This window comes from Convolutriloba macropyga, chromosome 9 (genome assembly GCF_964194025.1).
Source record: "Convolutriloba macropyga chromosome 9, txConMacr16.3, whole genome shotgun sequence".
Taxonomy (NCBI): domain Eukaryota; kingdom Metazoa; phylum Xenacoelomorpha; order Acoela; family Convolutidae; genus Convolutriloba; species Convolutriloba macropyga.
The window spans coordinates 26,278,086-26,304,220 of NC_134476.1; the positions used below are offsets into that span (position 1 = coordinate 26,278,086).

The 26,135-nt window shown below is 36.5% G+C and overlaps 1 protein-coding gene across 1 annotated transcript in view; it reads left to right on the forward strand.

Annotated features, from left to right (window-relative positions):
* LOC142345688 (gamma-aminobutyric acid receptor subunit rho-2-like) overlaps positions 1-26,135 on the forward strand; it is a 120,482-nt gene that overhangs the window by 18,906 nt on the left and 75,441 nt on the right. The window contains exon 3 of the mRNA XM_075397919.1: positions 15,613-15,721. Within this exon, the coding sequence (XP_075254034.1) occupies positions 15,613-15,721 (109 nt within the window). The remainder of the gene's footprint in view (positions 1-15,612; positions 15,722-26,135) is intronic.

The window sequence follows — 26,135 nt, forward strand, 5'->3', positions numbered from 1 at the left end:
GGTGGATTGAGCTCCCATCTGATTCCCTTTCGCACTAAATGCTCCTCAATCCTTTCTCGGTTCCATGCAGCAAAACATTTTTTGAACTCTCGATCTACTCCAACGAACAACGAAATTGTTCCCGTTGTCACTGATCAATGTTATCGGTTTGCCCCTTTGAGCTATACACCACATGATTGCATTCAAACAACTGTCCGTACCCACAACTTTGGGACTGTCTCTATATGTACGGCTCATACTGTTAGACATGTTAACAAACAACACCATTGTTTTTCACTTCTACGACTAATTTTAATAGTAAATAATCCCAAGTAATCTACTCCAGTATTTGCAAAAGCTGTTGAAATAGTCAATATTAATGGCTCTTCAATATTAATGGCTCTTGTCTCGATGTCAGCTGTGTTGTTGATACCACTCAATTGATTCCACTGTGAAACGTCAGTTGTATCTAAAATCTCTGGTTGGCTAGAAACACTTGTTGTTTGCGGTGAGAGCTGTGTATCCAATGCAGAACCGTGGTACAGTCTGTCCAGATGTTACAACTTTGAATCTTTGATTCGTGTTCTTTAACTATTTGTTCTTTCAGTCTCACTGTCATGACTGCTGGTTGTAGTTCCAAACAAGGTATCGAAAGGTGTTGCATTGGCGCGACTCTGAACTTTCCTACTACAAATGCTAAATCTGCTAAGTATTCCTTGGGCTTTGAACGTAGGTATGCCATAGCGCACATTGTGTCTTCAGATGCATCGGCGAGAACATGAACTTCCCATTTGTCCTTGGCTGTGGTGACGTATCTTCTGTCAATGCTGGTTTCTGCTACTTCTGGAAGCTTGTCTTTCCAATTCAGAAACTCCTTTTCTACACTAGGTTTTACACAGTTGTCCCATTAATGCCCTTTTTTGGTCCAAATACATTTCAGAAGTCGTCTCATGTGAAAACTGAACGGTGCAAACAGCCCAAGAGAATCAAACACTGATGAGACTAGAGACAAGATCATCCTCTGGGGAATTGGGGTTCCAACTTTTTTGCTAGTGCCTGTGAAATATCTTCAGTAATTGACGGGTTCCCCAACACTGCATACATTGCTTTCTTGTAACTGCTGGGTGGATTGAACTCCCATCTGATTCCCTTTCGCACTAAATGCTCCTCAATCCTTTCTCGGTTCCATGCAGCAAAATATTTTTTGAACTCTCGATCTACTCCAACGAACAACGAAATTGGTCCTGTTGTCACTGATCAATGTTATCGGTTTGCCCCTTTGAGCTATACACCACATGATTGCATTCAAACAACTGTCCGTACCCACAACTTTGGGACTGTCTCTATATGTACGGCTCATACTGTTAGCCATGTTAACAAACAACACCATTGTCTTTCAGTTCTACGACTAATTTTAATAGTAAATGGTCCCTAGTAATCTACTCCAGTATTTGCAAAAGCTGTTGAAACAGTCAGCTTCTCTGTAGGTAGCTGTGCCATCACGGGTGCCATTATTTTTGCTCTGTCTCTTTGACACGTGATACACTTCTTCTTTATTTAAGGTAAGGCATTTCTTACGCCAATAATACAGAATCGTTGTTGAACAATGTTTCTGACATGTTCAGCCCCTATGATTGTTATTCTTGTGCTGTGCTTGTTACGCAAACGTAATTCGACGTCGTGATGTTTCCAATGCAACAAAATTGGAGTCTTTGCATTGAAGTCCAATTGAATTTTCCCTACTCTGCCACTGGCACGAATAAGTCCTCAATTGTCAAGGACGGGTGAAAACTGCAGAACCTTGCTGTTTTTTCGGGATTTCTTTTCAGCCCTGAGAGATTTTATCTCTTCAGCAAATTGTTTTTGCTGCAATACTCTAAAATTGCGTTTTTGTGCATTTTCTTTTTCTTTGACACTTAGTGTTTGTGTTGCAGGCTTGCGTTTTTAAATACGCGCTGCACCTATGCCATTATGTTAACCAGTTTATTTAAATTGCTGAATCGTTCCCAATGAACAGTTGGTTTCTTCTCTTCAACTTTTGTTGCGAAGACGGTTTGATTGTTCTGCTCACCGGAAGCGAATGTTAATTTTTCCTGCTCAGGCCATTCGCTCTCTGGACCTTTCAACCAGGCTGGCCCAGTGAGCAAGTCATTTTTCTTGAGCTCTTCAATATTAATGGCTCTTGTCTCGATGTCAGCTGTGTTGTTGATACCACTCAATTGATTCCACTGTGAAACGTCAGTTGTATCTAAAATCTCTGGTTGGCTAGAAACACTTGTTGTTTGCGGTGAGAGCTGTGTATCCAATGCAGAACCGTGGTACAGTCTGTCCAGATGTTACAACTTTGAATCTTTGATTCGTGTTCTTTAACTATTTGTTCTTTCAGTCTCACTGTCATGACTGCTGGTTGTAGTTCCAAACAAGGTATCGAAAGGTGTTGCATTGGCGCGACTCTGAACTTTCCTACTACAAATGCTAAATCTGCTAAGTATTCCTTGGGCTTTGAACGTAGGTATGCCATAGCGCACATTGTGTCTTCAGATGCATCGGCGAGAACATGAACTTCCCATTTGTCCTTGGCTGTGGTGACGTATCTTCTGTCAATGCTGGTTTCTGCTACTTCTGGAAGCTTGTCTTTCCAATTCAGAAACTCATTTTCTACACTAGGTTTTACACAGTTGTCCCATTAATGCCCTTTTTTGGTCCAAATACATTTCAGAAGTCGTCTCATGTGAAAACTGAATGGTGCAAACAGCCCAAGAGAATCAAACACTGATGAGACTAGAGACAGGATCATCCTCTGGGGAATTGGGGTTCCAACTTTTTTGCTAGTGCCTGTAAAATATCTTTAGTAACAGTCCGCTGGAGTCCAGCACAGACGAACCCACCTCACTAGGTTCTACTTTAACTTGCTTTGGGTCGCTGATTGATCTCACGTCCTCAGGGATTTCTTCGGTCACTTTATTAGACTTGGTGATGCACCTTTTTAGTTCGAATCCATGTTTTGGCAGAAGAAGTTGCAATAGCTTGAAAACATTGATTGCTTCATCAGGAGCTTTGACTGACTTGATGAATTCATCCATCTAAAAGTTGTTTTGGATTGTCTCCGCTGCAATTGGAAACTCGTCCTCAATGTCAATTGGCAATCGCTTCAGAGTGTAGTTTGCACATGTTGGTGAACTCTTTGCTCCAAAAGTGTGACGTTGATACTCGAAAGTTTGCACAGGTCTTTCTTTTTTGGTCTCCAAAGGAGTCTCACGCAGTTTTTGTCTCGTTCAGGAAACTGCACTTGCAAAACATAGATTCGACATCCGCGTTTAGGCGTATGGGTCCTTCTTGTAATCTTAATATTGTTGCTATCAATCCGTTTAGTAGATCAGGTCAGGCTAACAACTTGCCATTTAGGCATATATTTTTGTATTTTTCTGCAGCGTTGCAAACACGGTGAACTTTACAAGGCTTGTTTGTGTTCAATACTGGATGTTGTGGCAAATACCATTCCTTTCCAAAAGTTCCTTTGTTTTCCGATTTACCGAGGATCTTCACAAATTCCTTTTCAACATCTGTATCAATTGACTGCTGATGCAATTTTTTCAAATTTGGGTCTCGTTGGAGTCTTCGCTCCAGTGAGTAAAACTGACTCAAGGCTGAGCTGTAGTTGTTCGGTAGTTCTGGATGAGGTTCTCTCCACAGCATTCCCACTTCGTACCGCTCGCATGTGAACTTCGTCGTACTCTCTAGCATCTTTTGTGCTTGCAGTTTCTTCTTTGACTGACTGACGACGTTGATTTTGGAAGCATAGGTTTCTATGTCCCACCAAGTTTGGATATTCTCAGTCACTTTCACATCTTCAATGACGGCGAAATGACAAACATTTTTTCTTCTTTTACCCGTCATGGGTCCACTGACTACCCATCCTGGCTCTGTTAGAACGGCTCAAAGTTCACTTTGTGTTCCTATCTTGTAGTCCAATGGGCGTTGTCCAAATAAGCATCATTTCAAACACGTCTTACTTTGCCAGGCTTGTTCGGGTTTAGCACTGACTGGTGTGACAAAAACCATTCTTTCCCGTAGGTGCCTTTCACTTCAGACTCGTTAAATGTTTTTACGAATCCCTTTTCTACATCTGTATCTTTTGACTGTTGACTCCAGTTAGTAGAGCTGACCTAAAGCTGAGCTGTAGTTGTTCGCAAGATTTGATTTTGGTTCACTCCAGAGCATGCCTACTTCGTACCGCTCGCCTGTAAACTTTGTCGTGCTTTCTAAGAACTTCTGAGCTCGTTGCTCATTCTTTGATTTACTTACAACATTTATTTTGGATGCAGAGGTTTCTATGTCCCACCAGGATTGAATGTTTTTTGCAATTTTCATGTCTTCTGTACAGGTGAAATGACAAACATTTTATCCTCTCTTACCCTTCTTGGGTCCAGTGATTTCCGAACCTAATTCCGCCAGGACAGCGACAGGTTCACTCCGTGTTCCCATCTTGTAGTCGTTTGCCTTTTGCAGCTCAAAGGCGTCTTGACCTAGAATGATTCCATCTTCTATCAAGTTGAAATTCTTGTTTGAAGTACACTCAAGTGGCTGAAACTTTCTCTTACTGAACCTTTTTTTCCGTCTTTATATCCTTTTTCCGTGTATGCCGGCTTTATTTAGCGTTATTTTGGTTCCCTGGGCTTGCAACTTCTCTTGAACGCTTTTATCGATGAGTGATACCGTTGAACCGCTATCGAGGAAAGCATATGTGTTCAGTCGGTTGCGCCCACTCTTGATTGAGAGAGTAACTATCTGAAGAAAGCTGGAAACATCGTTAATGTGATTTATTGTTGCAGCGCGCACATTGTCCGCGTGATTGCCCTCGTCCATTTGGTTTTCCGAGTGTATCAATCGGTTGTGCTTTTTGGTACATCCATTTATACCGCACGCGATGACTTTGCAATCTTTGATTGGATTTCGTTTTCCCAGACAATCATGAAATAAGAATTACTTCCTCACTGCCACTTATTGATCATTAATTTTCATTTTCTTGAATAAAGGACAATTTCAAATACGATAGGTGCCATCAACAAGCGGACATTGATCGCTTTGCGTTGGCTTCGTTTCTCACCCGTTGGAACCCGCCCTGAAAATTGATGTGTTCGAGAATCGTTTCTTTCCTTTTGTATTGCGCCTGTCTTTTTCTTTGCGCTTACTTTTAAACGTTGAAAAGCCTTGGTGCACGATTGCCATTCTTGATAGCCATTTTCAAAACATGATTCTTCGTCCTTGTCATCAACATGGAACCACCATTTTTTGAGTATCTGTGGTAGCTTATCAACTGCCATATACAAAGTTGAACTTGAGTGCAGATCACCAATTTGTTTGTACTCTTTGAGGACGTTCGCAAAATTAGAGACAATAACAGAAAACTGAATCAGGCTTGCTGAGTCATGAGGCTTCACTTAATTTTCCTTTCGTAGGCTCTCGAGCTGCGATCTATAATTACATGCGGTCTTCCGAATTTTCTTTCTAGTATGCTCCAGGCAGCGCTGTAAAACTGTCCAGAATATCCCATTCCCGAGATTGCGGGTTTTGCTGTGCTGGTTAGTAGCGTCTTCAAGTGGCTCATTTTCTCTGAATCGGGAATCGTGCGTTTATCTACTGTTGCGATTAACATGTTAGACCATTCAGTCCACTCCATTGGGTTTCCGTCAAAACTATTCAACTTCAACTTTGGCAAACTGCTACTGCTGGATTGTTCAATGTTAGTGCGCACAGCTACTTTGTGCAAAGCCTCTCTGTCTTCAACACTTGCCGAACGATCCAAGGAGTTTAGATATCGTGAATAATGCCTATTTTCATTCCGTTCAGGGCTGATATCAAGGCGGGGTTTTGACTGATTTGGTGTTTGTGATTCGCTCATTGTATTGGCCCACTCCGAGACGTCTCTTTTTTTGAGATCCAATTAAAAGTCGACTTTGCACGAGCTTCTGTTGACAGAGAACGTACATCATCTTTTTCCAGTGTAGTGAATTGCAATTTGCGCTCTAGGTCTCGCTTTCTTTCCCGAAGCTGATGCTGTATCTCTTATTTTTTCACATGCCTTTCCAGCACAAGTTTTTTTCTCTCAAACTCTGTTCTTGCGGGTTGCAATTTTGTTTTTTAAAATTCATATTCGAAATCCCTCATTTTTTCCTCAATCCTTCTTTTAACTGAGGATGTTTTCGAACCGTTCTCTAGATCTTGATTGTTTGCTTGTCCGTTTCGTGTAATGGTGTTCAGTGTCCGGTGGCTTGTGTTGTCATTTCCTTCTGAGAGACAACGATTTTGATCAGTCAGCAATGAATCAATTAAAGGCTGTTCTGCTTCAGACGCGGAAACAGTTGAATGACTTTGTTGACTTGACATATTTTTCTGGTGAATATATGGTAACCAGTCGTTATTTAAGCTTTTGGAGAATTTCTCTTTTTCTGTTTGATGTAAAATTAAACGTCTCTGTTTGTCAAGCAGTTGCTAAAAGCGGTTGTGGATCTCTTTCATCTGTTGATAAACTGTTTTTGAGTTTACTGGGCCGGTCTTTGTTCTTTATAATATCGTAACCTTCTCAGGGTTTTGTCGTAGCTGCTTTGAGCGGGTCTCGATCTGTTTATCAGGGTTGCTGCGACTCCGTGATCGAGTCACTTTGTTTCGTAATTTAGGCAACAGCTTGGTTCCTTAATGAAAGTCTGAGATACAAAGAAATTAACCTTGTAGTCTCTTCAATAAACTTGACAGCAGTTTGTATTCCATTGTCCGGGTCGGCGGACCAAATGTAATGGCTGCTCTCCCAATTGGTTGCGACGAGGAAAGCTTTACACCGCCCAGTTCGTTCTGAGTGGTTCCAAAATCTGTCCGGATGTTTTGCTTATGCAGTTCAATTTGTGACTGTGTATCCGCTATGTTCTTACCGTTCCATTACAATTCAGTTCGTAACTATATGCTAATCAGTTTTTTCAGTATCGAATTGGACTGGATCACCAGTTCAATCCGATAGAAAAGAAATCGAAGACAAAGATATATGTCTAAGGCTTGTTTATGCAAAAATATTTAAACTTAAACTTATGTTGGTTTTGACTTTTTTACTTTACGAGTTGAAACATCAGAAGCAGAGGTTCGTAACAGTTGAATTACAGCTCCAATGATTTGTAGATACAAGACACAGTAACAAATAATATACTGCTCAGTAACAACTTTCAATACATGACACAGTTACAATTTACTGCTCAAGAATAATTTCAATGCCAGACACAGTAACACGTTATTTACTGCTTAAGTCAGTTTTTTGTTGCAATAATTTGCTTAGTTATTTGAGGAAAGCCGTTTTCTGTGGCTGTTTTTGCTGTGTGTTGTTGTGCTGCCTTTGTCATCTCCCCCTTTTTCTCCACCTCGCGTGACAATGACTGTACTAGTAACTATAATTAAGACTGGGACTGTTACGATGACTAATAGACAACTAATGCAAAAGTGTTTTCGCTATCTCAGTTCTTATGCTGATGTATTTTCCTATGTATGTTATGAAAGCTCAGCCTCATCATTAGGCGAATACCAATTGAAACATTCTAAAATTGTACTTTAAAATTAATTTTACTCTATAAAGCTGTCAGTTTTCCCTAACATTTGTCTTAACATGCCCACACACACAACTTCACACAACACACATATAGCTTCATTGGTAAAGTTGCAATTTGCTTTCTTTTATTTTCAGCGTTTTGCAGTGCTCCTCAAGCTTTTCTGCAACCAATGATATTTAGCTTAGAAAATAAGTACAGTGTCGGCACGCTCCCTAGTCTCTTCTGAGTGACTCCGCCAAAAACCATTGCTGGATAGCACCGTGGGTCGTGCGAAAGAGGTAGAATTTTGGAGAGGTAGTACACTTTCTTGTAGTCTATCGACTCTTTTTGTATAAACAAGAATTTTTCAGGACGCTTGTACATAGAATAGCGTCGATTCGATTTTGTAGTATAGATTTTGAAGTTTTAAATTGGTACTCGCCTAATTCGCTCGAACTTTAAGCTGATAGTTTTTGGCTATTGACTTGAAAATATCCAATCGGCTAATCAAGGTTTTGCCCAATATCCAGTGCCGCATTATAAAAAGTCCGACGGGCACTGCAGGATTGGTTGAGCTGCTCATAAATTACAAAGGTTTTTGCATATTCCTTGCCTAATAGTGGCAAAAAACATGGCAACAAAATAGCAATTATTTTTTTTTGAGTTTTTAGTCAGATTGCGTATTATGGCATTTGGTTTTTCACCTTACACTCCATTAAATTGCTTCGTAACTACATAATTAGGCCTCAATTGGCCTCACCTCTTTTTTACTCATTATTGTTTAGATGATATATAACGTGCAACGTCTAAATTTCTGTACATAAGAAAATTTCTTCAAACGTGACAAACAAAAAACGTGAAAGAAAATCGATTTGAGGCACCTATTGTATTGATACTGTAATATGGATTGTTAATTGCTAATTGCAATATTTAGTTTTACTTTTATGTTATAATGAATCACATATTGTTTAAGAACGTATATACTAAACCATAAATTATTTAACTGGTCGATATTATTCAACTTGAAATTTTTAAAATCTGTTTGGGCAGCAAATTGAGCAATTGGCACAATAGGCAATTGTTAAAAATCAAAAATTTCGTCGAAAAAAAATAACCACTAAGAGTGCAACATTAAATAAAGTTATTTTGTCTTAAATTGCAACAAAATGACAAGGCTGTTTCTTATCCTTAAGTCTCTTATCTGAAGAAAATACCTAAAAATAGACCTGATTCAAATTGCTTTATTCAATCCAAACTTTATTAATGGATTCCAGACTGACGTTTTGGAAGCAGCCAATTTGAGTGAGTTTTATATCTAAACATTGCAAAGATGTTTATCCGAATTTGTGGTCCCATCATAGGGCTCACTCCTGGCTTTACTGTCACAAAGACAAACTTTGTGAGGTTTCTGATTTTCTTCTTAACGAAGCAAGGAAAGCGACAAATAACAATTTAAGATAGGTTTTAATTTTGAATCAACACAGACAATTTTGATACAATTTATTCCAAAAAGACAATTTTGTCACACTAGCAACATCCCTAATAAAATGGATATGTTTTTCATAATCCTAAATCTGTTTTATATTTCCATTTTTTTTTCAATTTGGTTCATTTTTTTCTAGGCCAATTTTGCACAGCCAAAACTTTCAAAAAATTCACTGTTACGGCCGTGTCCAAGAAATTCTAAATCTGGTGATAGGATTCACTAAACAGTGCTGAACAATGTTTTTGGTCCAAAGTGCCAGACCTTAGTTTTAATAGTCATGCTGAAAATGCCTTCTATGGCTGCTTCCCCAAGAGCTACAGGAACTCATTGAAGGACAATTCAGTAAGGGATAACAGGTAATAGTGGAAAAAAATGTAGAATTGACGTTGGTCAATTAAAAGAAAAGTTTCCTAATTGCTGTTGATTGCATATATTAGGTAATCTCTCATCAATTTTGTTCATTTTCATCTGGTGTTTCAAATGCAAAAGCTTCCATCAGTTTCAAAGTCGCAGAGCTGTTTCATAACTTTTTGATCAAAAAATTATGAAAACCTTTTTCGCCAATTAATTATAAATGGAAACATCATCTCGATTAAACTGTATCGAAAGGCCAATTTTCAAAGATATTCTCTCGAGTGTTTCCAACTGACGCAGCATGTTATTGGCATCATTATTTTAAGCGAAGTTTTCCAAGACTTATGCATTTGTCGAACCGTATTTTTTGTTTTCTTTGAGACAATAGGATAGAAATATAATACGAAACAGAGATTGAGAACTAAATTAGTGTGATTTTCTGACAACCACCGTTAAGTCCTGTCCAACAACGAAAATTTCAAGCACTGGAGTACTGATATCATATATAAATTGAACAACAAAAAAGTGGCTCATAGTTATCTTCAACGATCTCACAGTAAGAATTTTTTCTAAGATACCGGTTATATAGCGTTATTTGTTCCTCAAATATTGCAATGACACTGTAAGCATTTTTTTCTTAAACGCTTAATTGTTTGCTGTAGTTTGTTGCTTTGGTATCCAGTGAACTCTCCAGTTTTAGCACTGTGTTTGTGTTCACCATCTCAACGTATGGACTGGTCATTTTTATAATTGCGAAAACGTGGAAATTATATCTTTTATAATTTGAGCTTACCAAAGCAGTGAGCAATCAAATTAGTGGCCTTCTACTATCATGACTCATTGTTTTGGAGGAACAGGTCTACACAAAACAACAGTTTTTATGCTGATTTATAAATAAATAAATTCGTTCTCAAACTGGTGCCAAATGACAGAATAAACATACAATCAGTAAGTTATTATCAGTTTGCAAGAGCACCATCAGACTATTAATGTCCGTTCTCAGGTGTCATGATATTTTTTGAGAGCATTTCTGTTACCAAAATATAGCGAGTAATTCTGGATTCTCATATATGTAGACATCTGTAATACTATGCAAATAAGAGTCTAATTGTTTTTTGCCAAGTAGTAAAAAATTTTTTTTAATACACTTATGTCATACTTCACTAAAACATTGCAGAGGATCCTGACGCGAACTTTAATGGACTTTTTATTTTGTTTTGTAAGTCTTATTTCAGTTTTCAAAAGTTTATTTCTTTTTTCCGGATCAAAAAGTGTATAAATTTTTTTGGGGCTTATTTAGCTATTTACCTCTGGATGGGCATGTGTTTGTCTTAAAACAGCTGCCAGAAGCTTCAAAAGCTCGTAGACATGAAGTTCCCTCACTAGGGTTATTTTGAATTTTGATCGCAATTTGAGTGTCGATTCGAACTTTCTTTTGTTAAAAATAATTCGGATCAACAGTTTCTGTTTATTTTCAATTTTTTTTTCATTACTTTTTTATCAGCAGTACCGTACACCAGTATGCCGTACTGATCGATTGGTTGAATAAAGGATTTATATGGTCTAAACAATGCTGAAGAAGGAAAACACTTTTTGAGTTGATGCAGCAACGGAGCACTTTTGGCAGTTTTTTTCAGCAACTGATTGGCATGCTCCCTGAAACTCAACTTGTTGTCTATTTCGAGATCCAAATGTTTTGCTGAAGTCACTACTTGACTATTTGGAACAGACTGCTTAGCCTGATTGGCGCCTGCTAACGTGCCAAAAATAAGTGTTTTGGTTTGTGTTTTATTTAGGGAAAGACTGTTTAGAGTCACCCAGTTTGATAATTTTTAAGAAAATCTTCTGCCGTGTCAGCGACTAGTTTACCACTGAGAGCCCTATCGTCGGTAAACAAAACTATCTGACTTTTAGTTTGCAAAGTTTCATTAATGTAGATTAAAAACAAAAGTGGTCCTAAAACAGACCCCTGAGGTACTCCACAAATAACTGGTAAACAACTAGGTGTGGATTGGTTAAACTCAACATATTGTTCTCGACCAGTTAGGTACGAAGTGAGACATCGGTTTATTGGGCCACGGAAGCCTAGTTTTTCAAGCTTACGGATCAGAATTTTATGGTCTATGGTGTCAAATGCTTTAGCTAAGTCAAAGAAAGTTGCCTGGAATTTTGAAGACAGTCTTATGCTTTTTACCAGTTTTACAATTGCATCAACTGTGCTTCTTTTCTTCTGAAGCCATATTGTTCAACAGTGAGTATATTAAATTTTTGTAAGAAAGTCTGTGATGTTTCTTGCTAAAAGCTTTTCAAATATTTTAGACAGCACGGGAGTCAGTGCAGTAGGTCGGTAAATAGTTTCTTCGTTCTTGATTTCATTTTTGTGTAGTGGTAATACCTTAGCTATTTTTTAAAAACCTGGAATGTTTTCTTCTTCCGAAATTCTGTTGATTGGAATATAGAGATACGGAACCATAACTGGGTTGATAATTTTCAAGAACCAGTTTGACATTTCATAGTGATCCGTAGAGCGTTTGGGTTTCAAATACAAAATACAATCAAAAACTTCTGGAGCCTCAAAGGGCTTTAAGTAAAAAGTATTTGAGATCGTTTTTACATTTGCAACAGCTTCAGCTGGAATAATGTTCGTATTGGATTGCAGTTTTTATCCGACTTTTACGAAGAAGGAATTGAATTTTGCTGGTGTTGGGTATTCATCGATAAGGACTTTTGGTTCATGGCAATCTTTCTTCAGCAGCTTTATGGTTTGGTAAAACTCTCGTGGTTTTTTCTCATAGCTATTGAGAATTTTATGTTCAGAGAGTTCTTGCTTTTTATGTTTTATCATAACTTTGACTTGTGTTTTTTTTCTTTTCCAATTCCAAAAGTTAGTGAGGGTTGGTTCGTTTTATACCGTAGCCAGAACTTTTGTTTTGGATTTGTAGATTTCTTTACATCATTGTCAAACCAATCTCTTTGTTTTATGTTAGCTTTGTTGAATTTGAGGGTTAGGAAAGTGTCGAGTGTAGTTTCTAATACTGAGTTGAACAAAATAAAGGCTGAGTTTGACTCCATGAGGTGAAAATTCTGTTTTTGATCATTAAGCGCAATGTTTATATCGTAGTTGAAAAACAGTTTGAAGTCCTCTCGCTCAAGTCTCTTCCAGTTTCGTCTTCTGAAACCGTTTTCTGTATTCATTGTTAAGGAGGTGGGCATTTTCAACTTAACTAAACTGTGGTCACTAACATTGTAATCTTGGACATGTATGTTGCACTCAAAATCCCAGAAAAACACGTCTAGGCAAGTCGCCGTGTTACCTGTAGTTCTTGCGGGGTAGAGATTATTGGTAATTGTGAGACCAAATGCCTCCAATAAATATTTCAAACTCGTTGATTCATTCGTGGGCAAAAGCAAATTTAAGGTAAAGTCCCCACATAACAAGTTATTCCCTCTCAGGTACCCCACAGCTGTTAAGTGATCAGTGAGTTTGTTAGGAAACATGTTATGGGGCATTTGTGGTGACTTATAGAGAACTGTGATATTGAGGGTATCTTTTGGGTTCGTTTGAATTTGCAAGGTTAATTTTTGCTAAAGGTCTTCGGCACTTTTCTGACAACCCTAAGTTTTAGCCAGTCTTTTAGAGAAACTGAAACTCCGCCACCTCTGCGGGCTCGATTGCGCATTATAGGCGAATTGAAACCATCAAGTTTATATACGTTTGCCGGTGAATTTTCTTTCAACCATGTTTCGGTCAGAACAATTGCAACAATTTTTCCAGGGTTTTGTCTTCTTTCAGAACATCTCTAAACTCATCCAGATTCTTACTCGCTGACCTTATGTTTTGTAGCAATACGCTACTTTTTTCAGATGTCAGATCTTGCATTTCTGTTATCCAGAGCGTCAGTTACTATTATTTTTTGAAATATCTGCTTTCAATGGTTCTTGATTTAACCAGAGAAGGAAAGTCATCTCTGATCACATATTGTCCTATCACCAACTTCTTTTTAGTTTCTTATCTAGCCAGTTAACGGAAAGAAAAAATATGAAATAGGAAATGGAGGAGTGAAGAGAAGGCATCACTCCCAGATGAGAGTAGGAAAGTCAACTCTCATCTGTCATTTAGTTTTAGAATTCTAAATACATAGACTCTTGTTTTGTATTCATTACATGAATTTAAATTGAATGAAGGCATTCTCGTATCTTAACCCTACCTTATACCTCAGAAATGCTCTTGAGAAACTTTAACATAAACACGAAAAAACTAAATCAGGCAAATTAATTGCTTTAAGTCACAAAAGACATTTGGAACACCAGACAAAAGTATTTATAGAAGCTGCTATAATACATGAAGAATAAGCTTAAATATAACAGCTCACGCAACACAAGAGTTACTTTATGTTTATTGTGACAGCATTAACACATACTGGAAGTTGGGCATTAGCTTTCTCCAGAAAAGCTTTTTTCTGAAAAGGCGACAGAGAATTAAACATAGCTTCAGCTTTTTCATCATCTTTTAGAGCACTGAAAGCACTTTTGAATGTAGTAGTAGCACGGGCTTTAGTGTTCGGAAGATTTGATTTAGGATCGCGAAAGACGGGATTATCCAGACTTTTTAAGTCCTCCAATTTGTTAATAGCAACATACTTTGTGTTCCCATTATTATCTAAACAAACCGCATTGATAGCACAATTCTTTGTAACAGTCACATATCCAGGCTTATCAACGGCACGTTTTAAATCCATTACAAAACTAGGTAAACGTTCGTTCGCATAAATATTTTTGCCGTTCAATGGGTTTTTCGAGTTCTTCTTAAATTTTTTTTCTTAGAGGCGGCATAGATGGCATCCTTGTCTTAAAAGTGCACAAGTTTAACGATTACAGGCTCTTTAAGATTCGCAGGCATAGATGTACGTGGTTAAATATGATAGGTTTTCAGGCGGTCTTGCGACTTAAAATTGATGTTCAAAAAATTTTTGAAGAAGTCTAGTAGGTTATCTAACAGTTTTTGCTGGTCCCCGGGGTCAAATGGAGGATTCTTTATAACCAAGCACTCCTTCGATATATAGCGTTCAGTAGCCCTGAGTCGGTCATTGATTTCCCCCAGCATTGAAAACATTTCTTGCAATTGATTCCGGGTTACTCTTTGGTCCAGTTCCATCAAAAACATGCGTAATCCCTCGTCTTGTATACTGGCCAAGGCTTGGTCCTTGTTGCTAGTCTCCTCTGAACTCATATTGCAAGTATAAGTTGATAATAAAAACCGGTGTTCTTTAATTTTTGTTGAATAACTGGCTTTTGTTTAGGAGAATTCAAAATTTTCGACGCAGAAAATGAGCAATTTAGTGCGCAGTTTTTAGACGCTTTTCGGTCAACTGCGTGCTCAACTCGACTGCATTCTCGCTTTTTTGACATTAATTCTCGCGATTTCAAAGTGCAATAAAAATGAACTGTTTTTGACCTCAATTATTTTTTCAGTTATTTTTTGTTGCCCCGGTAGCGACCAGCGGAGGTTGCCAATTCGCAGATAGATTTTATTTCATTTTTAAAAGTTGAGTCAAGAATTTGAATTTCCCTAGAAATCAACCTAAGTTTTAGATGTTGAAGATTAGGCTAAAATGGTTGTTGAGCTGTGAAATTGTTACTCCATACATCAATCAATCGCCTCACTTTTAACCCAGAATAAATGGACCGATGATATTTGTTTGTGATCTAATTACTGTGAATCCTAATTTTTGAGCGAACCATTAAAGGTGATAAACCAATGCAGAGTTAAACAACATAGGTGTGAAAAATCTGGGTTAAATCACAGAAGCCTAAAAGAATTGGGGTGAAGAAAAACAGGACATCCGAGTACATATACTCGCATCTTGTATACTCGCATGTTCAGACCTGGAGAGGGATTATAAATAGAACTTTTCCTTCTTCAAGCTGTAATCAGATGATTAATTACGATCATTTTACGAGTTATTCACAAAAATTTTCGCGGAACACCAAAGATAATTCAACTTCAATTCACCCCGATTCTTCTAATACTCTTAATCTTTTGACGTTTACCCTATTTATCCCGAATTTTTCGCCACCCCAGAGGCTTTTCACCTAATCTACGTATCCCGAAATTTGTACGTAATTGATCGATTACATTGAAAAATAAAATAGGGCTGAAATTACAGAGGATCACTTTAGTTAAAGGTAGAAAAAAGGAATGTTTAAATATTGATGTTCATTTAGGTGGAAATGGCGATGCAAATTAACTCTTTTGGTCCAGTTGACGAGAAGGACATGACAGTGAGCTCTGAAATGTATCTGCACATGTTCTGGACAGACCCAAGACTTAGAAGTTAGTACATACCCACGGAGATTTTCAGTGCTGAATGAGAGTGTATCTCAGAAAGAAATCAGTACTGATTCAGAGATGATTGTTCATCAAGGTCAATTTTCTGTCTAATTTCAGATTAATTTTGCAGGTTTTGCTTTGAAAGAAGTGTTCCGGATCCGTTAATCAAATTCAATTTGACTATAGAGTTGAAATGGAAAGTAACTAATAGTCTACCGATGTTGCAGGTGTGTAAATTTGAACTTCTGGTAATTTTTTTTGAAAACTTATCAGGAATCCATATTATAGTATACGTGTCAGTAAAAGTAAAGCTTATCACTAATAGCCGTGAAAAACATTACATCACTTTAATGCTTTAGACTGTGCCCAATGAAGGTTTCTGACCTTTAAGCGCACGGAACCGGTATTACACACTTCTAAAAAATTTTTAAAAAACTTAAATAGTTTTGCCATTGACAATATGTTGATAGAAATAAACTTTGGTAAAATTTGCTTTTAGTTTAATATTTACTATTCATTAGCCATTATATGATGCTATATTTTTCGCGATATGCAGAAAAATTGGGATCAATCAAATATATGCATGGTTGTCTTTTCAATTGCATGAATTGGATGATCTGCCCCAGCCACCAGGTAGAACAATTCCATCTGTATTGGGTCTTTTTGCAACTTATGCTTGACAGGAAACTACGTCAAGCACTTAGTTTTTTTCCTTCTCTTATAATGTGATGACACCATTACCAGAAATGAACTTTTTAAAAACCTTTGAGTGTTATATTATTTTAATTCTATGCCTTTTTCATGTGAAATTTGCTTTTTAGACGTCTGAACAAAAGTTTTACAAATCTATCTTTTTTGCAAAAAAAATGTCGATGTTAAATTGTTGTCATTGAGAACACAGAAACTCACTACGATCAGTTGAGTGAAATGAAATTTTGGCTCATTTTTGATACCCGTTGATTATTATAAGTGATTCTCAGCTAAATTTGAATTTCGTCTGGTTTTTCATTAGTTAACCATTGAGTTTCCAAACAGTGAACAAAAAATGAGCAAAAAATATTGAATGAAGAACCAAAGTGTCGTATCTTTTTTGCAATTTTGAATAGCAGAAGACTTCTTTTCGGTGAATAATAAAAACCACTAAAATTTCAAAGAAGGTCTTAACAAAATCTAACTGCCGAATAAAACAACATATTTTGAAGTTCCTTTTTCAATTTGTGGCAGGTTTTTAAAAGTTTTGAAATGTTTTCACAAGTTGGCTGAACAAAATTAGATCAAAATCTGATGACATAAAAAAGAGTTCCAAAAGTAGACACTAGACATGCTCGATTTTTTTTTGAAAAGAAAAAGTAACTGTGTTTGTTTGTAATTGAAGGCGCTAAAGAATGAAAGACGTCCCAAGGAAAAAGCGTATGGAAAAACTTGAATTCGCTAGTCAGGTAAAATCTTGATAGGACATGAAGTCACACGGTGCACTTATACAAGTAGATCTACGATCGCAAGTGGATGCACGTGTGCACGAAATTCATAAGATCACCACGGTGCATAATGGAAAAAATTTGTTGGTGGAAAGCTATGGAATAAAGGCAACTCCGAATTGCATAACATTTAACTTTCAGCGCTTTTTCAATTAATTTTTTTTGGAAAGGGACGTACCAAAGAACAGCCATTGAGGGAAACTCCAAAGCAACCCAGGAAACCTTAAACAATATGTAATAGATCTACCGCAGCCGCTTTTTACGGTTGTTAACCCGAACAAGCGAGGCAAAAGTTTGTAGGGCATTCAATGAGGAGTTCATTTCAGTGCGCATATCTTAGTAACCCGATTTACTATAGAATCTAACCGGTAACTCTTACGTTTCAAACAACATACATTTGCCGTATCAGCCGACGTCGAGGGAATGTTCCTCCAAGTTGGAGCGCTACCGTGTGATCAGCTATCAGATCACTACGCCGCGAAAGCCCTCTTTGAGAACTTCATTATGTACTAATATTTAGATTCTTTGAAATTCCCCGAGAGTGGCATCATCGGCTCGAAGTAATTGGTACATATAGGCAGATAATTGGTACTTTTCCATATAGGTGGGCTCAAGCTTACTAAATTGGTAAGAATTGGGAAAAGTATAAAGCTCAATTGGTCTCGTAACACCGTTTACTGTAGTTGCTCTATTAAATTTGGATGGGATGACGATTTACCAGAAGACACAATTGACAGATTCATTGCATGGTGTTGAACTCCCGCAATTGTCTAAGATCATGTTACCAAGAATTTAATAGTCATGACCGACCCAGAGGATTAAACTCTACATGTACAGTGATGGCTCGCTCGACGTATTAAGTGCTTTAGGTTTTTTCAAGACTCATATAACTTCCAATTCCGGAGAGAATACAACAGGGCTACCATTCGTCTTGGGCATGGCCCGCATTGCACCTTTCAAAGTGATGACGGTTGTCGGCAACATCAAGTTCAGCTTTGCAACTAAGGAAAAACATTATTACTCCACCTCATCTTTAGCTGCATCCGTAATCAGGAACAAAGCAATCTTTTAAAATGTTTCGTTAATTTCAGTTCTTTTCAAGAACTTCTCTGTGTTAGCGCCTATATGGCCCGTTTCTTATCAACTAATGACAATTATCGCACCACTGACGACAGCAGCATAATGGACCTTGTTGAGTTTGACGCGCCGAACGTTTTCTGCAGTATTTTGTCCAAGGAGTGTCCTTAGACATTGCAAAAAACTTCTTTGACAGCTATCCGTTTAAAAGAAGAAACGGCATCGCTCCGTTGGCGCCATGTATCGGACCTAGTGCTCAAATAAGCAAGTCTGCTTGTATCAGCGGTCTAGTTGAGGTCAAGTTTGGTGTTAAACATCCAATTGCGTCAGAAGATTGTCTGAAGACCTTTAAAGTTTTCCTGTGCACACATTTGAAAAACTATCATCAGGGCATCAACGACTTACGGTCAAATGCACAAGAATACTTTGCTATCCTCGGGGTTGCATCAAATCAAATTGAGTCTCGGGCAGAATGTTTCGTTTGGCAATCATTCATCTGATCATAACAGACCTCCTAAAGGAGGGACTCGCTAAACAGTGTCCTCTCTTGACAAACACCGGGGTTGCTTACTTTGGCGCATTTAATGTTACTCTTCGTTAGACTACTGAGAGGAGGTGGGGGCTACCCTCTATGGTCGGACTACTGAGACTGCCGTCACTTGTCTATCTACTCCTGCTGTGTATGTTGAAATCATTCTACCCATAGACACTAGCTCTTGTGCAATAGCTGTGGTTCGTTCCTCCGTGTCATAATTGCAATAGGCTCTTAAGATAATAGAACGAATTCTATGGCAGCTGAAAAAAGTACCAAAAGACCAACGAAAGTGGAATTTTTTGCAGCGGAAATTGCGCTAAAAAGCAATTACTGCAAGTTCAAACCTTCCAGTTCACCACATCAGGAGGGCATCCGCGATAAGTTGGCCCGTGTTTTAGGACAGTACTGTATACCAGCATCGGTGTTGTTCGACAAACATAAGCGGTACGCCTGTGATCACCCCTATATTAGTGCAATTAGGATAGAATTGCTGTTAACTAAACTTGTACCTGTTCTAAACCGTAGATCTAATTGGCGGACTTCTAAGTGCCAAGCAGCACCTCAACTTTTTCCTGGCCGGAGGATGTTAACGAATAAATTAAAGGAGCAATGCGCTGTGAAAACAAATTAATCCATCGAGAATATTTAATCGGGTCATTGTTTCAGCCGATCAGATTGGAGTTATTGAAGTGTGCATAAAATACGTTGTATTTTGAATAAAAGGCTTGCAAAAAGTTCACGTGGCATTATCTTCATTAATCCTACTAATAAAATGAATCGGTTGTGCTCTCTTTAGTCTTAATGGTCGCAGGTGTCAAATGGTATTGGTGACCGAAATTGGACTAGGACGTGTCAAAAATGTTTCTAGGATTGCTGTTTTTGATTAGGTTTGCTTTTGCCTTAACATTAAGGACGATATTTTTGCTGGGATTTGACGAAGCTTTGATATTGCCATGTTATATAAAATTGATTCATATGGTCTCCGAAAGAAGGTTTCCGCTCACGTGTAATCCGAGTATTAATGATTGTGGAAATTTGTCGTAACTACTTGAGAAGTCGGCCACTCACTTTCGTATGGGATACTGACGTTGTAGATAACATCAAACTTGGCGCTGTAAATAAGGAACAAGGTGATGACTCCACTTCTTCTTTAGCTGCATTCGCAATCAAGCCCGTTTAGGAACAAAGTAGTTCTTGAAATTCTTTCCATAAGTTCAGTTTTTATCAAAAACTGATCCTTGTCAGTTCCGATATGCTCCGTCTCAAACCAACTCACGAAAATTACCGCACCTCCTCAAACTTTTTTTGTTCAGTCAATGGTTCTTTTTGTGCAGTCAAAACACGATCAAGTATTTTTTAACTTGTCAGTCTAAATACAAATTTTCAGAAAAAAAGATGAAAGTGGTCAGTAACAGTTCTTAATTGAACTGAAATTGTCAAAAAAAGACGCGTATATCGTCGAAAAATAGGTTCTCGCACTTTAGGATTATAATTTTGAATAAGTGATGATTTAATAAATCTTGCCCAGTTGTGATGTTGACTTGGCTGCAGCGAGACGTCAATGCGGAGAGCTGTTGCTTTTCTGGCTGTTCGAAATTACTGCTTCAGTGCACATTCACGCCCCCCCCCCCCACCCCCCAGATTTTCAATAAGGAAAATATTGACTTTCTAACAATTGATTTATTTTTTTAGAAACATTGAATGATGTTGCCTTTATCTTTACTATGTATAATCAAAATATATCTAACTTCAAAAATGACTGAGTTGAAAATCAAGGCTCGTTTAAAAACTTTAGAGAACGAGTCAGCAAATTTTGGAGTTAAGACTTTCACTTCAACTGCAGTTGTTGTTGATCGGAAGATACGTGGTTTGAGAGAAATTCAGTCAAAGAAATCATCTATAATCCATTCCCCCAATTGAAGCTGCGAGTTAGGTCTAAAACCAAGTGATTTTATACCGATAAAAATTATCTTACATCACACTATTGCCGTTATACGTTAGTTTGAAAAGATAAAGCTTATTTGAAGTGATGAAGGTAAAGAAGTTACCTCATTGCTATTTAACCTGATTACGTAACCTAGCTTTTAGGTTTTGCCTAATTATAATAATATTGGTGATTGCTAACTAAGCTTGTTCCCTGAAAAAATACTATCGTACCAGATGCCTTAGACGGTACTTTATTCAGATCAGTTCATATGTTTTTCAAAGAAAAATCGTTCAACATTGAGCGTTCTATCACCGAGTTTAGTTTTTCCCCTTAAGACTGATTTTAAAGAGGAAAACCTAATACATCCATTATTCATTGTCTATACTTTGTCTTTATTACTACATACGTCTTGTGAAACAATTTTATTGCATCAAAAAACGCTTGCTCGACAGTTATGTAAAATTCATTAATCGCTCAATTTATGTTTGAGTGCAATATTTGAGCGATGCCATTTTTGTTACAAATATAAGTTTTATTCATTATTTAGTGCTATTGCGATTTTTAGGAATTAAAAAGTTATGAATGAAGAATAATTGACGATGAAATACGCTTCCAATTACAGAAGCTATGATTTTCCTTTATTGCGAATAAGCTCTTGTACGTTTTCTAATCTCTTTCGTTTGTAAATTTATAGTTATTGGCTGTCCAGGTAGGTTTGAGCAAATAGTTTACTGTTTAGAACTAAACCTAAAATAAGAGATTAACAGGGTAAAAAGTTTTGTCTGCAAAAAATGTTCGTGGGTTGAAATCATAAAGAGGTCAAAATATATCATAGTACAATATGGATTATTAAGTGAATGGGTTGCCGAAGAAGTGTAATCCTCTTTTTCTTTATGAAAACAAATTTTGCTATTCTTACTGCGTGACAATTGCGCTACTCTTGTTAGTTTTCAATTATTTTCAATGACATTTGCATGGCTTCACATTATTACATGTTTTCCTGGTGATGAAATAATGTGTCTTTCTAAATATTCAGTTAATGTATAAAAAATATTAATGCAGACGTCCCCGGTAAGTATCTATTAGTTTGTTAAAATCCACCCTATAAATTAATTTTACATGAAGTTTATTACGTAATTGAAACAACCTTTTAATTAGAGCAGGCCACCAGGTATGTTCTCAGGTGGTCAAAGATCATTTTATAATTCTGTTTCCCATGTTTCCACTTTGTATCAATTTGAGTCCTTTGCCGTTTTTGCTGCGCGGTTGAAATTTTCTTCTGGAGGTTCAAATTTTCAACTGATTCAATTGATCTAATCTTAACGGCAAGACAGCCATAGTTATGTGATAAATTAGATATAGATCTTACAACATCTATCAAGATTCAATATTCTTGTCTATCAGAACTCTTTATAGGATAATGCATTAATCTTTTAGGATCGTATAAAAACCAGATAAGATTTCGTGTTAATTAGGCGAGATCATAAGAAAATCTTGCGCAATACATATTGCATTATCATATATTACAACTGATATTAATTAAAGAGAATCTTGTAAATCTAGTGAATCTTGCCAAATCATTTAAAAGTTAAGAATACGTAGATAAAATTGCAGATCACCCTACTCGTTAAACTCGTTTTTAAAAATTAACTTATCCAACCGCTTTTAACGAGAAATTCATTGCAAACGGCTTCTGCAACAAGCAATTGGGGTATGAATATCAATTCTCTTTCGTTTGATTTTTTCTTTCTTTTACTAATATTTTTTTATTGAGTGTCTTCAGAATCAAATGGAAACCATTTTTTTGCTGTGAATCATTTCTTTCCACTTGACTGCGGGTCATTTTCACTTTTCCAGCCTTCTTTTTTGTGCAACAATTTTTGGCCACATTTAGCGCTCCTAACAGTTAAAAGCAAACGCTCTATCGAGTTTTTTAACTCTTTGTATATTTTCCATGCCATAGTAATTCACCAACATTTTTTTTGCATGTTTGACGCTAAAAAACACGGGGTTTTTTCTTTGGAGACAATTCGCTTTTTTTACTACTTCAACCTTCAAATTTAATTGTGTCCACAGTGAAACAAAACTTTGTAACCTTGATAAGACATGCATATCTTTACATCTTTTGCAAAACTTAAAACATCTTGCTAAGAAATTGAAACACCAACATTTCATGGTGCATCTTGATAAGATCTTTCTAAGATCCTATCAAGATAAACTAAAAAAAATTCTTGACAGCTCCTGACAAAATCTTGACAAATTTTGATAACACTCTTTATCGTTTTTGATCGCTGGTCGATGTATATCTTTCCCCATAAACAAAGTCCATCAAAAAATTAAGTGAGGGTAAAGCGGATCAGTGGCATTTTTCAGGCTTACAAACCTAAATTATTGACAAATCACATATTTAACCCTAAAATAGATGATGAGAATCGTCTTTTGTAACTGCAAGGCAAAATTAATCTGTGGTTTCTTCGGCGTCATATCATTCTGTTTCAAGTCCGTTTCATGTTCTTTTGTTCCCTAGTAGAAAAAAAACTTTGAATAGCCAACTGCTTTAGTCTCCAATAAAAGATCCCTGCCTAAGCCCTTGTCTGCTATTTAACATAATCAGTAACAGAAGGACATATCAGAGAGTTAGTACGCTTTACAACAAGAGTTTTATAAATTTCAACTTCAAACTAATTATGTCTCTGTATTAAAGTCACTACCTTTTATTTGATTTAAATATTTCGTTTCAATGAGTCTATTTTTCATTGTTTCCATACAAAATTAAACTGAGGGTTAAGTGGATCAGTGGAAACATTTCTCTATTTTTCGTATTTGAAGGTAGATTCTTCAATACAGTAGTTGTTTAGTCTTTAATCAATTTGTATAGTGTTGGTTTGTGCTGTTTTGTTTTGATTGCTGCTGTTTTAGGTAAAGTTACAAGTTTTTTTCAGTTTTTTAGAGGCTTTCATTGTGGTGTTCAGTAGGTGAAAAAAATAACAATTTAGAGCAGCTTAAGGACAGTAAAATTGTAAATAATTTTTGTGTATAATTTTAACTCTATATAATTGGGTCTCCCCAGTTCTATTCTGAACTGATATGTTCATTCCTGTTCATTTGTCTCTCGAGTCGTGATTTCATAATAATCATGATCTCTGCTCATTACCCAGTAACAAACATCTTAATGGTGACAATCTTACAAAAGTTTAAAAAATCAAAAAACAACATGAAAAAAATGGTGCGCTGGTTTTCAAAAAAAACGTTTTATTGCCAAAAGTTGCCAGATAAACTAACATTTGGCAGTCCTGCTATTGCTGCGAAAAATGAAAAGAAGTTAATGTCTGTCTTTATATTTTTCTATTTTAACCTTTAAAACTTTGTATGCTGAGAATGTACGTATCTACATCTTCTCTTTATTATCTGTTGCTTTAAAATCCATTTAGAGCATAACAAACTAAAACAATAATTAAAACTGGTGCTTTTACTTGAAGCAGTGGTTAACATCAAAAGCGCCTAAATTTTCTAGAGATTGCAGAAAACGATTCAAGAGCTTGGACAAACGACTCTTTGATGAAGAACATTTGAACAGTTGTCAGTAGTGGTCTATTCATGGCACTAAAAATTTGGGAGCATCCTACGTAGCCCATAGCGTGATGAGAACTGTTTCTTAAAAAATTGTTGATTGCATCCAACGTCTATAGTGGTTACAAAAAAAACAAAACAGCCTAAATGCAAATAACTATTGTTTTAAACTGCAAATTAAATACTTGAAAAATTGTTTTCTGAGCAAAAAATTTCGGGCAACTTTCTTCATGCAAAGCAAATGTATTTAATCAGGTGATCACTGTAAGAATAAACAAAACAGTCGGTTCGGTTATAGTTAAACCTATTCGTTTCAAACCTAGTAATAGTAAATAAAAAGTCATTTCGGTTAATAGTTCTTGAAAAGTCAATTTTTCAATTTTTGTTTTAGTAATTCATTTATTTGAGGCTTGAAAATGTGCCTTTGCACATGATGTTCTGACCCCGCTCAACCACGTTCTGACATTTTTGTACGCCAAATGAGGAAGAGATAGAAAGCTTTCAAAACATCCCTTATTGTTCAAAAATATTTGGTTCGTCCGTTTAAGCATTCACTATAGCTGTAACCACTTTAGAAGAGAAAAATAATAAATCAAAAGAGGGCATATGACAACTGCCATTTATGAGTGTATGAGACAAGACAAACAACAAAATCAATTAAAACAACAAGCATTACTTACAACCAAAATATCTATCCATTTAAAAAGAATCTAAACGAAAAAGTCAAAATAGCTTTATATAAAAACAAACTAAACCAATTATCTTGAATTTCACTAGAAAAGATGTGGAACCTGTCTTTATGTAAACGGTTAACAATTAGACAGAAAACGAAAAGGGGCAAAGTTAGAAGTTACGTTTACAATTTTTGAGAAAAATTAAAATCAAAGTCTTGAAAGCAATTAGCTCTCAACGGAAATCGTTCAAAGGCTTCATTTATACCTTCCAAGAAAAACATTGGGATTTTTTATTGTCCGGAAGCTCATAAGACTACAAAACAACAAATACAAGCAAATACCAAACAATCATTTCAATTTCTATTCTAACCATTAAAACCTTTTTATGCTAAGATTGTACGTATCTGCATCTTCTCTTTATTATCTTTTGCTTTAAAATACATTTAGACCATAACAAACTGAAACAATAACTGAAACTGATGCTTTTACTTGAAGCAGTGGTTAACATCAAAAACGCTCAAATTTTTTAGTGATTGCAGAAACCGATTCAAGAGTTTGGACAACCGACTCTTTGATAAAGATCAGTTGAACAGTTGTCAGTAGTGGTCTATTCATGGCACTAAAAATTTGGGAGCATCTTACGTAGCCCATAGCGTGATGAGAACTATGTTTTTTAAAAAATTGTTGATTGCATCCAACGTCTATAGTGGTTACAAAAAAAAACAAAACAGCCTAAATGCAAATAACTATAGTTTTAAACTGCAAATTAAATACTTGAAAAATTGTTTTCTGAGCAAAAAGTTTCGGGCAACTTTCTTCATGCAAAGCAAATGTATTTAATCAGGTGATCACTGTAAGAATAAACAAAACAGTCGTTTCGGTTATAGTTAAACCTATTCGTTTCAAACCTAGTAATAGTAAAAAAAAGTCATTTCGGTTAATAGTTCTTGAAAAGTCAATTTTTCAATTTTTGTTTAAGTAATTCATTTATTTGAGGCTTGAAAATGTGCCTTTAAACATGATGTTCTGACCCCGCTCAACCACGTTCTTACATTTTTGTACGCCAAATGAGGAAGAGATAGAAAGCTTTCAAAACATCCCTTATTGTTCAAAAATATTTGGTTCGTCCGTTTAAGCATTCACTATAGCTGTAACC